This window comes from Neopelma chrysocephalum, unplaced genomic scaffold, assembly GCF_003984885.1.
Source record: "Neopelma chrysocephalum unplaced genomic scaffold, ASM398488v2 Primary Assembly neopelma1_159, whole genome shotgun sequence".
Classification (NCBI taxonomy): Eukaryota; Metazoa; Chordata; class Aves; order Passeriformes; family Pipridae; genus Neopelma; species Neopelma chrysocephalum.
This window is the reverse complement of record NW_020897821.1, coordinates 881,093-895,833: the sequence shown is the minus strand read 5'-3', so window position 1 is coordinate 895,833 and position 14,741 is coordinate 881,093. Positions and strand designations below refer to the sequence as shown.

The window sequence follows — 14,741 nt, the reverse complement described above, 5'->3', positions numbered from 1 at the left end:
GCGCGGGGTGCGGGGTCCTGACGGATGTTTGGGGTTCCCCGCGGAACCCGGGGGGTTTTTTACAGCCCCGGCCGCGAGTTTCCAAACAGACCCTCGGCGTCCGGTAGGAACGGCAGGCGCGGCTCGGTGACAGCGCCGGGAGCTGTAAACAGCGATAGCGTGCAGAACTTTCTGATTCAAGGAATTGGTTCGTCGTTAAAGATCGCTGTGTCGTTTTAATTCGAATGACAGAGTCTTTCAGTCCCTCCTCGGCTGGGGTGGGTTGTGATTCTGGTCACATTAATATACACCCTTCAGGTGTTCCGAGCACGGTCCGTTAAGGATGTTGGAAGTGCATTTTTCTTGGAACATGTCTATTAAAAATGCAGATTCTGAGGTAAATGCAGGATGTTGTCAACTATAGCAAGAGATGGTGGGTTTGGGCTACCTAGGCTCGAAAAAGTTGTTGCCCAGCCCTCCGTACAGGAGGGTGAGCATCATCTCCAGCACACATGCCTGGGAGAGTGAACCACGCAGGAGTGGGCCCTCCCACTGCTCAGCGAATGTGTGCCCCTGTCCTTTGTACAGGGTTAGTGGAATTTAGAGGCAGCTCCCACTTGGATATTCCTACTGAAGAGAAGGGAAGGTACCTATTGCTGTTCAGGTTGGGACTGATTTTACATTAGACAAGACAGCTCTAAGTGAATCCGTGCAATAAAGTCATCCTGACTAATGATCAGAATCAGCACAGTCCCATTGCAGAAAAGGAGCAGAGAGAAGCACTTAGTATTTCTTGCTGCCAAGTGAAAAAACCCAAACTGACTTAATTAACAAAACACTTCTTTTGGGGTTTTTTGCCAAAACAAACATTTGGAAGTTTCATTTATTTTTTTTGTGTGTGAAAGCAAAGATAATAAAGGCCTTCATTTGCTGGGGAGTCTGTGGTCCCTGAGGAGCACTGTCAGACAGTAAGAAACATCTTTCTGTCTGAGGAGGCACCTCTGAGTTACCAGCTATTATGCTGTAGTGGGTGGCCAGCTGGTGTCCTGGGTGGCCAGTTGGTGGCCCAAGGAGAGAACCAGGCAGTTCTAACTGGCCACTGGAAACACTACCATGTGCTGGGTGGAACCAGCCTAGGGCTGTTGCTGAGCTGAAGCTAATGAGCAGCTTTATGGGAACAAGATGCTCGGGAACTGGGCTGGCTCTCCAAGGAGCTGCCTCCTGCTGTGCTGGGCTGTCACCCACTCACCTCCTCCTGCTGTGCTGGGCTGTCACCCACTCACCTCCTGCTATACTGGGGCTGTCACCCACTCACGGGACACCAACCTGTGTGGGGAGGAGTGGAGCAGCTGCCTTTGTGTCACACGGGGTCCAAGAAATTGGAGACCTACCTGCCTCCCCACCTTCTTGGCCTCTCCCAATTACCATGTCCTTTACCTCACCCTTCTTGAGAATCCCCTCTGTACATCTCATCCCTGCTGCCTTTAAATCTCCTCGCAGTGTTTGCTGAAGGATGCCCCATAGCACCTGTCACTGTCCAGGGTATCCTCCTGACAACTGCTAATAGGCATCCAGCCTCCAAATAATTAGGGGGAAAAACTAGTTTGAAGCCTCAACTATTAGCACTGCTGTGAATGTGTGATGCAGTACAGTTAGTGCTACCTGCTTTGCATATTCACTGGAGCAGGACAGGAATCCAGGTGTCATCTCTCCCAGGTGATCATGCCAGAAAATAGCACGTCTCACTAAATAAGAAATAGTTATTTAATACAAAACAGATTAGTTGCAGTGGGAAGGAATTGAGGGAGATCTGTTTCAGCAGGGCTAGAATGCTTGCTTGAGAGGTGTGACACTGATTTATCTTGTGTGCTCATATCCATGTACTGCCCAACTAAAACACTCCATTAAAATTTGGTTTAATGGAACAAATAATTTGTCCATTGAATCATAGGGAAATTTGATAGAGATCAGCAGAGGATGTTAAAGCAACATTAAATAGTTTCAATAGCTTACAGAGAAGTAGCACATGGAACTTGGTGATGTGAAGAAACTTGTTATATGTCAGGTGGGGTGCCCTTGGGGGCAAGAGTCACCCCTTCCTCCATAGTATCTCATGAAACACAAAAAGCAGATCATGAAAATGGTGTGGGTTACTTAACTGGACTGTCCAGGTGAACTTAGCAAGCACTGTAATGTGTTGAAACAGAGGGGACAGGAGGGCATTCTGTCTGACTTTGAAAAGGTGCCAAATATCTAGTCAGAGGCAACCTAAGAGAGCTGCATACTGTTTGAGGGCTGCAGAAATTCAGTACTTTGAAATAAAGTGCAGACAGGAGGAGGATACGCTTACAGCTTGACTAAAAATGTCTGTGCAATTACACATGCACAGCTGCTACAACTGGCCCTGCCAGTCTGGTGTTTGTGCACAGTAACATCTTGTTAGCTGTGCATTCAGTTCCACTGCTGAACCAAAGTGCTTATTCAGAGTCTGAGACTGAAATGGGGTTTGTAGAAGTTGCTTAAAGAGCTGAAATTGGGACAATACTAAATTCAAAGGTATTGGGTGATACGTATCTAGATTCAGCTACACAGATGTCAGAAAGAGTTGATGGCCTCTTTCTGCCCTGCAATAGGAAAATGAAAAGATTTCTTGACAGGAGGGGTGTGGGTGTACTCATACATCTTCACTTAACAAGTGAGAAGACTTCTGGGTGACAGAGAATGTTAATTTTGAGTAACATTTAAGCCAATCTTACAGGGCTTTTCCATGAATGTTACTGAACCACATTCTGGAGCTGCATCTCATTCTGGCTCCTTCATGGAAGAAAATACACAGTTAAAGTACACAGTCAAATTTTAACCTGTTTGTTTAACCTTGTTTGACTGGTCATCGAGTACTTTTCACTGGAGCCACAGGCAGGTGTTTCAGGAGCTTAGGACCATCCTATCACCCCTCCCCTCTTCTCTCCCAGTCCTTGAGGAAGTCATCCCATGAGATGGGAAGAGAAGGGGACGAGCTGTTAGCTTGCCAGGGCCACGTCCCTGCAGCAGCTGTGGTGGAGTCCTCCTTGTGCCACCAGCAGGGCCGGGAGCAGGCTGACACAGCAGCGGGAGGACGTGAGTCAGGTGAGAGGATGTCTTGCTCATCCAGCCAGTTTGACTGCTGGAGAGTGGACAATGACCAGCGCACAGGCTACAGCAGGGAGCCATATTTGGTGGACGAGTCAGCTGTGGCTGCTGTCTTTTCATGGGTGGCAACAGTGCCCTGTCTGTGTGTGGTGATTCTCACATTGCCATCACCCTGTGTTCCTGTTCCACCTGCTCGATACACAGTTACAGGCTTACCTTTGCTTGTGGTTGAACGTCACCCAGAGCCAGGCTTTGCAACACACTACCTTCTTCCATAGATTTATTTTTCCACTCAATACTAGTAGACCTTAAACAGTCATCAGTTTGAACATCATCTTCAAAAGCAAGTGCTGTAAGACAGTTCAGGAAAGGTAGACAGGCCGAGCACCCTCGCTCCAGAGAACAGAGACCAAGGAGGACTTTGAGTGGGGATATGTCCAGAGGAACGGTCCGAAGAGAACAAGGATCAAGTACCCCTCTTGGTCAAGAGTCAGGCTGTTAATAGGTTTAAGCCACAGAAGGAAAACTCCAGTCTGAAAACTAAGAAAATTATATAACTGGAGGAAAAGTTAGACAGTGGAACATGTTGCCAAGACAGAGGTTGTGAAACTGGAGATATTTGAGGCTAGGCTAGACACCCATCCATCAGGGATGGCTTTGGAATAACAGAGAACAATTCAAACAGCTTGACTAGATGACCCAGTAATAGTCCCTTCCAATCCAAATACGTTTGAGAGGCTTCAGAAATGTAGTTGGCAGCTTGTCTACTTCCAGCACTGTTGTGATGTGTCACTGCCAGATACACATCACTGGCTTTAGCACGAGGTACCGATGGTACAAGATAGTGGCTGAAGCCAGCACCTTTAATAGCATTTGTTTTTCCATACTAGGTTCATCCTGCCTTTAATCCATGTGAAGATCTGTTGGAAATACCTTCAAGAAACACAAGAGTTTTCATTCTCCTAATAAATCCTGTTGTGTCCAAGAACAGCCTGTCCAAATGAGCAAGACATCCCAACAGAACACCACTACAGATGCGAACGGCGTAAGTGTGATTCACACCCCAGCACACACCAGTGGTTTGCAGCAGGTTCCCCAGCTGGTGCCAGTTAGTCCTGGTGGTGGAGGCAAAGCTGTGCCTCCGAGCAAACAGGGAAAGAAAAATTCCTTTGTGGATAGAAACAGTGATGAGTATCGTCAGCGCAGAGAGCGAAACAACATGGCAGTGAAAAAGAGCCGGTTAAAAAGCAAGCAGAAAGCACAAGACACACTGCAGAGGGTCAACCAGCTCAAAGAAGAAAATGAACGTTTAGAGGCAAAAATTAAGCTCCTGACCAAGGAGCTGAGTGTACTGAAAGACTTGTTCCTCGAGCACGCACACAATTTTGCAGACAATGTGCAACCTGTTGGCACTGAAACCACCACAACAAACCCAGAGAGCAGTGGGCAGTAGACACGGCAACCTTGGGAAACGAACTCTTGAGGTGCAGCAACCAAGCAAAAACTGTTCCTTTAACCATTGTTTTGTGGAGATTTTTCTTCTTTTAGATTTAACACTGAAGATTTGTAACAATTAAACCAGAAACTGGTTAGGGTATTTGCTTTAAATATTTTTCTCCTCAAGGATTTACGCAGGTCTGAATTCACAGCCAACAAGGGGCGTCGTATTAAGGAGGTAACATTTTCACAGAAATGTTTGCTTACCATCTTAAGAGTTTGCATAATGGGAGAAATCCAGCAGGATGGCTCACTGTAGTATCAGAAACTCATCATTGGATAAAATGTCCTTTAAATGCCTGTTAGTGTATTTAAGCACTTAGTTTTCTCCATGACTGCAAAGTGCAAAGGCCGTGGAAGGTGTTTGCTTTCCCGTGTGGTGGACTACTTTAAATCTGTAGAGCAAGTCCTGTAAGGCACCATGTGGGTCCTTCCTGCCCAGTTAGTGGGGAGGGTGTAGTAGTAGTGAGCTGGGATGCTTACTGATGTTTTCTAGAGAAATAACAATATGCTATGATGATATGTACAGGCAGTTGGCTTCCAAACGCTCCTGAGTCCGAAGCATCACGTGCAAGAGGCAAAGCAGCACACTGACAAAGCCTTTTAGTTGAGCTTGTGTTCACATTGTTCACATAGTGACTGGGGCCTTAGGAGAACAAGAGTTTGTTTTCAGAAAATGTCAAAATGCTACCAAAAAACTGCGCCCTGCAAAGTTTCATTCTTGCTGGGGTGGAGGTTTCGGGGAGAACAAAATGTGCAGCTTGGCTAAGCAGCATCTGTTCAGCCAGAATGTATGGATCACTGCTTAATCTTACAGAAATTCACCGTGATTTAAACCTAAATGGCCCTAGTATGACCAACTGATTCAGTGGAATTTCTACAGCCATCATACAGTTGTGTGAAGGAATATCTTCAGTCTTGTTTTATTTTCATAAAGGTTTTTCTATAGCAACTTTTTTATTGCTATTGCTAAGTCTTTGCTATGATCCATAATGTAGTGGTATGTGCTATACTGAGGATTTAAACAAAGTAAAGCAGGAACTTTGATGTAACTTTAATTTATTTTCATTTCTAAATATTTCATTGATGGTATGGTTGTTTTACATTTAACCTGTGTGTCTCGCCAGTAGATTACCACACTGTCTTAATTTCCCTCTTGCACTACCTTTTTCCATAGATTATTTTGTAGGATGCTTGTTTGCTTTGTACTTAGCAAAAAACTTGGATGTTATCTCTATGAAGATGCTGTTAGAAAATGAAACCTTGAAAAGTTCTTTTTGAATTTAAACTTTTAATACATGTGGAAAACCTAAGGATTGGTTTGGATTATGATAGTCTTTTTACAGAGATATGTTTTTTTCATTCTAGCTGCAGCTTCAGTTGGTAGGGTTGAAGTACCAGAGGCTAATAAAAACCTTTTGCTTCTAGTGCTGGCCTCATTTTTCCTGTCCCTTTTCCATTTCCCTCAAGTGCAGAGTTGCTCACCTCACACAGAAAATCAGTGCAACAGTCTCTGTTCCTGTCTTGCACTCAGGTTCCTGCTCCATGGAAACAATCAGAAACTCATTACAGTTTTGTCTGAATGTCTGATTTAACAAAAAAGAAAAAAAAAGAAGAAATTTGACTGAAAATGTGCTACAATTAAAAGGGAGGGGGAGGAACAGAACACCAAAAACTACAAGGAAGATGATGATCTGAAAGCATCTGCTTTGTTAACTGTGCACCTCCTCTGGTAGAAAGGCCAGAGCTGGTCTCCCCTGCTTGTCTGCTCTGTGAATTGGGACTATGTGGCCCTGTTGTCCTGAAGTTGGTTTGCCAGGCCAGTGTGGGGTCCTCCCCTAATAGTCAGAACTCCACATCTCTCAGATTTGGTTCGGATTTTGGTGCAAAGGATTTCTTAGATCTCTTTTGAGTGGGAGTAATACTCTTTCTGGACAGGGACTTCTCCACCTGTTACTCCTGAGAGCTCTGATTCCACTTCCTTCTTGTTTAAAACCAAACCACAGAGTTATGAAAAGTCATTTGTTTGCAAAATGACATTTCTGGCTCAGCAGCCTCTGCTCTGGCTTTGTTTGCTGATGTCGTGGTTTAAACCCAGCTGGAAATTAAGCCCCAAGCTCCCCCCCCTCAGGTGAGAGACAAAAGGTTCTCCCAGGCTGGGATAACGATTTACTGGAAACAGCAATGAGATAAGAAAAGGAGCAGTACCAGCAACACCAGTCAGGACAGTGTAAAACAGAGGGTGGTACCAGCCAGAGGCTCACGGTGTCCAACCCAACACCAGTTTATTACTCGAAGCCAAAACAGCTCCGAGGAGCAAACGCACTTTGCCCCAAGGTGCAGCGACAGCAAAGGGCCTCAGTCTCACCCCTCACCCCTCTGCTGCAAGGCACAGAACACCCACACCCAGGGGACTTGCACAGTTCTCTCTTCCTAAAGAAATAAATACATCTACACAAGAAAATTTCAGCATCGACCTATAAGAGTGAAGGTTTTCCTCTTGACACGTTTGTTTTTAACTACAGCCTGTGACAGAATACAGTGCTTGTCACTACAAGAACGGGTGTTACAGCACCAAGAAACCTTATTCCCATTTTCTCACTGTGCCACCATGGGAAGGGGTCTGCTCTAGCCCCCACGAGCACTGGGAGCTCTACCCCTTTAACTACACCCAGCAGTGTAACTCGTGGCAGGTAAGTCCAGATGTGCCCAACCCCACCGAGCTGAAGCAATCTGCTGAACTGATTTACACATATTAGTTCAGAAGTGCTCAGGCCTTTCTTAACACACAAACTTGCTCAGCATAACACCCTTTCTGTTATTTTGGTGCCAATCTACTCGAGTCTTGTTTGCACCAAGGAAGAAGGCATCTGGGAAAACATGATAGTGACAGCATAAAATGTCATAACACTGTAAAACAAATTTTGTCGTAACTGGTATTTTCACCCCACTAATACATTTAAAATGTTATTAAATATCACTTTGCCTTTTTTTGGTAACAGTTTATTTGCCCCCCCCTTTAATTCAGAAAAAACGTCTAATTCACTTTTTTGCTGAAGTGGATAAAAATTACCATAATTAAAGAAAGACTTCTGGAAGGAAGGATGAAATTTATATCCACCAAGTTCGTGGGCCTGATTATGAAGGAGAGGGTGCACCATCCCAGACCGAAACACATCCACATCTCGTGCAGGCAGAACTCAGGAGATGGTTACTGAGCCAGTGCTGCCCCCGGCCCGGGGCTGGGTCTGTGTGCTGGAACATGTGGAGGCAGAACCGGTTCTGGCTCCTGCAGCTCCCCGGGTTGTTTGACCTGTTCTGCAGCAGCAGAGCCCAGCGTTTGCCAAGATTAATCACAGGCAGGGAAAGGCCTGTTAACTACACTGGGGTTGTGGCTCAGTTGAAACAATCCCAAAGCTCCCTTTTTTTGAAAATCTGTGAAGTGTTACTATAAAATAGTAACTGCTCTTGAAGCCAAGCAAGAGCAGGTTTTGGAATGCCCAAAGCAGTGAGCCATCCCTGGGTGTGTTCAGAGCATGGCTGTGGAGGGAAGAAGGCTGAGCCCGCCAGCACTGTCCTGCACTGAAAAAACCTGAGTTTTAGGGCAATGCCAGAGCAATGTCAGTGCAGTCTCTGTGGTCTCGTACCTGCAAAGCTACCAAAGCAAAGCCTGATGTCCTCTGTGCAGGTGCTGCATTTCAGAGGTAGAAGCCTTCACCACAGCAGGAAGCATCAGCACAGAGGAACGAACATACAAGCTGCTGATCTCACACCCTCCCCTCTTCATCTCTTCCCCTTCACAGTCAAGAATTCCTACACTTACCTCCTACAAATCAATGCTAAGAAACCTCTAAAAAATGTAAATAGGCTTATTTGTTAGCTGAGTGACACTAAACATAAGGAGTGAAGTCCTCTGGCTTATTTCACAATATGTTTCTCTGGTCTCCAACACGCAGTTTCCTATTCAGCAATGGGTCACCAAGCTGTTACGAATAAAGAGCAGGTTCTTGTCACACAGAGCAACCCAATTAGCAAAAAGAGCTCTCTGTAGAAGAACACATTTGACAATTTTAAAGCAAATTATGTCAGACCTAAATTCAGTCTGGGGTGGGGGGAGCCACAAAGGCAGCAACCCAGTAGTTTCTGACACCATCCAAGCTCGTGTCGTGTTGTGCACCCCATGTGAGACAGGCACTTGCAGCCACCCAGAAGCTCACAGTTGGTCCCATCACCCATGTGCCAGCTCCCTGGAGTGAGCAGCAGAACTGAGATGTCTCACCCAGATGCTGAGATGATCAAGAGAGCTGATCCCTTCAGTGGGACAATCCTCGTCTGGCGAGCAGTAACACCCAGAAAGGCCCTGACACTGCTGTGGCTTCAGTTCCCTCCTGCCATGGCAGAGGGATGTTCTGAAGTGGCTTTGCAGTCAAACTGTGCCTTGAAGATTGACCAGGAGTTTCTCAAAAAGTAAGATTAGTTTTATGTAGTTACAGCAACTACATTTTATGATGCAAAAAATGTATTTGTTCTCCTGCAGGTTGATGAGTACCTACAATAAAAAAAGGCTTCTCTGCGTAATTTAAAGTAATTTAAATCTTGCATGAATGGAAAATAATTTTGATCACTATTAATATGCTTGTAATGTATCCAAATAAAATTTATATTATTTAATTCTGAACCAGCTAACACTGAACAGTTAAAAATAACTCTATTATGCTGCACAGCATATGCTGCTGAATGACCCTGAGCCCTGCAGCAAAGATATTCCCTTCTTGCAATTTCTAAGGGTCATGAACACCACAGCAATCTATGTTTTCAAGAAACATAAATGGACAAATCTAATAAGCATGGGGCTGTGTGTGAAGGATCAGTACACCCACTACCCAGAGCAGAAAACTCTGGCTAGTGAAGGGTCAAAGTCTGCAGAGCACAAATTGATAGTAGGGTCAGATAAAGAAGCAGGAACTGGAGCAGAAGAGCATAATGATAACAAAGTTGTCAACATAAATGATGCCAAGGTGAATTTTAATAAAAGTTTGATTCTGTTTACTCCATAGATACTGAAATAAGATCTGTAAGAAAAATAGTGCCATTATGTTCACTGAGAACAACTGATTTTTTCTTCTGGTTTTCACAGTGCTTGTGATGAAATTTAAAAAAGCATTACAATTGCTGACAGCTTTCAGATAATCCATTTGGTATTTTAGAGTCCCAATCATCAAAATTCAGATTTAATTGCAAGAAATGTCTGAGCTGAGATCTGACAGAAGTGTAAGTCCCACTGATAATGCAGTAGGGTTATTTAGGTGGCACTTGGTCATGTAAACTGCTGATTGCAAGCAGCAGCAGTGGAGTTACCTGGTATCAAGTGCTGAAGCCTTCTACCTTCGCTTTTAGTGAATGAATTATTCCAGGTAATTGCCTGCCTGCCTCTCTTGCTATTAAGAATTGGATTCACTTTATTTTATATGCTGCAGCATTGAATCAGAATGATGGCTGATTATTTGAGGCAGTAAGTGTCATCCTGGAGTTTACTGCTTTTGGCTGGAGAGGCAGCCAAACGACTTGGCACTGCCTTGGCCTTCTGCCATGAAAGCCTCTATTTCCTCCACGGTCCGTGGGACACACGTGAGCAGCTCCATTCCCGTGGCTGTCACCGCGACGTCGTCCTCGATCCGGACCTGTCACAGAGAACACACGGTTACCGTGGCGTTCCAGCTGGGATCAGAGGCACAGCAGGCAGCAGGAGCACAGGGGGTGCCCAGGCAGAGCAGGCACTGGAACTGCCTGGCACCACCAGCACCGTGGCACAGAGCTCTGCAGGCTCCAGCACCGGGCCCTGCCACCCTCCTGGGGCCACACGGGCTTGGCGGTGACCCCTCAGGTGTCTCAGGTGGTGCCTCTGCTGTGTTGGGCACAGCAGGGACAGGCTGAGAGAGATGCTGCAATAACTCTCAACCCCCTGACATCAGGAGTAAAAGGAACATTCTCCCCTGCATTTGCCTCCAGCCTTGCTAGCACATGGCTTGCCAGGGACAGTGCCTCCTGATGCCCACAGTGCCTGTTCTCAAAGCTGTCCTGTTCTGCACTGCAGGGAGCTTCTCTTCGCACTTAAACATTTCTCTAAACACAATAAACTTTCAAAGGAGGAACTGCAACATGAAATAGCTTGTAGCTGATATTCCAAACATTGAATTTTGAGCCAATGAGAAAGTCCTAAGCAGGTCAGACATTCCTTTTAAAATACAACCACTACATTTCAAATCATGGAAGGAAAAAGCAGATCCTCTCAGTTTCCCAGCTCTTGTTCTTGTTCTGAAAAGCATACTCCATTTCTGTTTGACTCTAATCTCTTCTTACCAGTAAATGTGCCTACACAGTCATTCCCGTTATCTTATCAGAAAAATGTTGCTAAGTCTCTAAGCTGCAATAAAAGCAATTTTAGTAAGGTGTAAATCCAAAAGAACACAAACCCTGGGTACTCCCACCTTACAGTTGCTTTAATTGTTTCTGACCTCTTGACATTTTCAACTAAAAATAAAGCTGGTTAACATTTGTACTTCTGATTGCAAAATAATCCATTTGTTCAAACAAAGTGAGTCATCCAGTCCTTATTAAACTGTTTAATGATGTCTTTGCCAGATTATTTCTTTTACTTGGTATCAAGTTAAGTGTATTATAAAGCAGAATTAAATAAACGAACTCCATTGAGTTCACACATTTGCTTTGGACAGCTGTAAATTTGAAAGCTGTGGGGCTTTGTAGGCTCAGTGTGCCTGAAAGGCTGGTGCCTTGCTGCAGGGGAGGAAACCAGCAGAGGGGAGGCCAGACAAGGCCAGAGCTGACTCTGCCTACACAGAGAGCCTTTTCCTGAGCACCGCCAGCCTCACAAACCTTCCCCTGCTTTAGCTGAAATGTCCCAGTGTGTCTGCTACAGAGACATACCAGCCACAATTCATCTGCTTAACCAGTAAAATTAGCAAAAGAAAAAGTGAAAAAAATAGTTTGTGCTTTTCAGTTCAACATTTCATGCCTTCACTGACACCTCGGCACTCTTTGGGAGGATGGACTGACTTGAAAGCAGAGCAGATGAAAGCCTGATGATGATGGGGAAGAACAAGTGGGACAAGGTCTTTGTCCATGCTGTACTCTATCTAGGTCAGAAGAGAAAATCAGGATGGACAAGGAGCTGGAAAACAGAGTGATGAATGACACCAGGGAAAGGAAGGCACAGTGAGGATTGACAAATAATGGACAATTATTCCACTGGGGCCGGAATGATGGGAAGAGATAGGGCTGGCTAAGGAGTCCAGGAAGGGAGATCCTGGTGGAGATGAGAAGTGAGACATCCTGAATGAGGAGAGCACACAGGGGGCTGGAGCTGCCAAAGGTGGGGAACTGAGAGTGCCCAAATGGGGGAGGGTGAGTGCCACACACAGGGATTCACTGCACAGGAGAAACATTGTAAGGAGACCATGTAACCACAGCTGCAAACTGCTGGGAAGAGCAGGAGAGCAGCACTGTCACACCAGCCTGCTCACCATCAGCAACTCCAGATGGTCTTTGGGGTGTAGATGGAGGCACTGGTCCCATGGGGCCTTACCCATCACTCGTAGGAACACACCAGCTCTTTCTCCAGGATCTAACCCTTCCTCTACTGGATGAATGTCACCTGCAATGGGTGCTTGCCACAACAGAGAAGACAGATTTCCCACTCTTGGTGCACAATTTTTCCTTTGCCTAAAAGCAGCACGAGTGCAGAGGAACACAGGCTGTCAAGAAGGAAATGGTTTAGTTTTCTCTTTTCCCTCACACCCTCCATGCTTCACCCTGAGCTTAAACTCAGCAGGAGCAAGAAGCAGCTTCAGAGGACCTGCAAAACCTTCCCTACAGGAGAGCCCATCATTTGGTCTTGTCTTCTGTCCAAATGGACAAAAGATGCTGGATCTGCCTGGCAAGGCTCACCGGCCTGGGACTGCCTTTCCCAGTGGGGACAGTGGTTATGAAACTTGCTCTCAGAGCTGTCCCTTTCTGCAGGCTCTTTGTTCATCGGTGCTGCTTGTTTCAGGGCTACAGAGTGGTTTGGAATCAGGCACAGCCTAAAGGAAAGCAAACTGAAGTGTGATGTTTGCTGCACCTCCAGCTTTCAGGGCGCCCTGCAAACACCCCAGTGGAGGCTTTGCTGTTTTGGTGTGAAATGGTGCACTTCAAAAAAAGCACTCCTGCAAAGATGCAGTGGCCAGGAACGCCAGGACTGTCCCTAAAATGCCTTTTTTTATCAAGGGTAGTGGCATGATCTGTCTAGATAGACCTGATTGCACAACCAGCAACAGGCCATCGTGTGGCTCGACTCAATGGTCCCAACTGTGTCCCAAAGCAGGGCTGTGTGGGCACAGCCAAGGACAGCACAGGAGTTAAATGGCTGCTGTCAGCTCTGAATACAGCCTCGCACTTTGTCCTGACTTACTAATACAGTCATGCTCCCCAGAGCCTCCTGGGTTACCTTCCAAGGGAAGGGGGGTTGTAGCACTTATTAATTTCTTTTGGATGACGATATATATAAAAGGCTTTTGAGAATCAAGAAACAATTTTGGCCAATTAAATAGTTCAGATTAGCACGATGACAGATCCCAGATGTCAAAAAAGGCAACTGGCGAAATGTCTCCTTTTTTTTTACAATCTATTGAGCATTTGTTTGATGATGGGTGTAGAAAGCAGCAATACTATCACTGCAAGACCTTAGCATGGCACACTGGCCTGGGAAACGATGCCAGGACATGGCCACACATGGTCCCACACAAAGGGAACTCACACACGTGCTCCATGTGCCTGTTCCTACAGCGGGGGTCCTACAGAGGCACACAAATGCAGCCAGGGGGACTTTGACTCGGCCATCGACTTGCCAATAACTTTTAATAAAGCAAACTTACAGAGTTTGACTTCTGTATCTCAGAGGGACTGGATGAGAAACAGAGCTGCCCTCACATCAAGGCCAGGGACGGGCAGTTCCACACGTGGCGACACCAAGATGTTTTCTATAGAGGCCAACAGGCTCCGTGCTGCACAATGACTCTTTCTCACCCCATGCTGCTCATCTTCCTGCCACAAGCAAATCTTATTCACTAGCAAGTCCTCACATCACGAGAACCTTTATTTTTAGATGCCCACATAGGAACATTTTATAGAAGTGGATCAATGTTAGTAGGACGAGGCCACATATTTTATTAGATTGACTGATACAGCTTCAGGTGCCCATCCCTTCATCCTGGCTCAAAAAGTTGATTGCTTATCAACTACAGGTTAGAAAGAACTGCTCTTACTTTAAATTAATTATATTAATTAGACAACTTCAGAGAAAAGGGTTAAAGAAGGTTTGTAAGCAACTAGTCCCAGTTTTTGGGTTGCCATATATCTACATTGTGACAACTGCTTTCCTAGGAAAATTCTGGAAGAAATGCTGTGTAGCATTATTACTGTTACATAACATGTAATGTTAAAAAGCAGATGAGCATAATGTTCTGGCCTAGTAAACTATTTCATTTCACTTCACAATACACATTCACCATAAACCCAGAAACAGAGCCTAACCTTCTGAAAAATAAAAATCAGGACAGAGACAACTACATGGCTCTCTGAACCAAAGGTAGAAGCAGCTAAATATCCTGTGTTTTATCTGGTTTAACATTTGTTCTGAGTAAGGGAAGTACTATTGTTTTGAAAAATATTGTAATATTAGCAGATCTTCAAGTTCCTGGGCTTTGTAAATATGTTTAATTTTTAAATGAGAAAAATCTGCAAATGAAAGAAAGTAATATATTTCTGTCTTTCAGCATTTTCCCTACATTGCATAGAGTTTTCACATATTAAGTCTAGTGCTAGTTCTACAAATCCTAGGGAAAAATAAAGCCTGAACAGAGACCGAATGTGCAAGGCCAAAAAAAGGCTGAATGGTTTTACTGTGTCTTTGAGAAAACATCATATGAACTGCATGAATTAGTAATCAGCTTATGAAGAATGGAAATGTCAAACCCTAAAGGGCAGCATTTGCAGTCGGCATTTCCCCTTCCCCGAGGATTCAGCTGCTTTTCCCGAGCAATAGGTACAATCACATGCACATCCCTGGGTTTGCACATCCC

The 14,741-nt window shown here is 45.1% G+C and overlaps 2 protein-coding genes across 6 annotated transcripts in view; one reads left to right on the top strand and one right to left on the bottom strand.

Moving 5' to 3' along the window:
• The window catches only part of CEBPG (CCAAT enhancer binding protein gamma), an 11,360-nt gene extending 5,328 nt beyond the window's left edge, over nucleotides 1–6,032 (top strand). Inside the window, exons 1-2 of one of the 3 annotated variants that reach the window (XM_027701549.1) lie at nucleotides 73–257; nucleotides 3,999–6,032. In XM_027701549.1, coding sequence (XP_027557350.1) covers nucleotides 4,109–4,561 — 453 coding nt within the window. In that variant the 5' untranslated portion in view covers nucleotides 73–257; nucleotides 3,999–4,108 and the 3' untranslated portion in view covers nucleotides 4,562–6,032. Of the gene's footprint in view, nucleotides 1–72; nucleotides 3,106–3,998 lie in introns of those variants that run through there. The other 2 variants (XM_027701548.1, XM_027701547.1) reach the window with 2 other exon arrangements.
• A 3,579-nt stretch (nucleotides 6,033–9,611) lies between these two features.
• PEPD (peptidase D) overlaps nucleotides 9,612–14,741 on the bottom strand; it is a 145,049-nt gene continuing 139,919 nt past the window's right edge. Inside the window, exon 15 of one of the 3 annotated variants that reach the window (XM_027701541.1) lies at nucleotides 9,612–10,286. In XM_027701541.1, coding sequence (XP_027557342.1) covers nucleotides 10,137–10,286 — 150 coding nt within the window. In that variant the 3' untranslated portion in view covers nucleotides 9,612–10,136. The remainder of the gene's footprint in view (nucleotides 10,287–14,741) is intronic. The other 2 variants (XM_027701542.1, XM_027701543.1) reach the window with 2 other exon arrangements.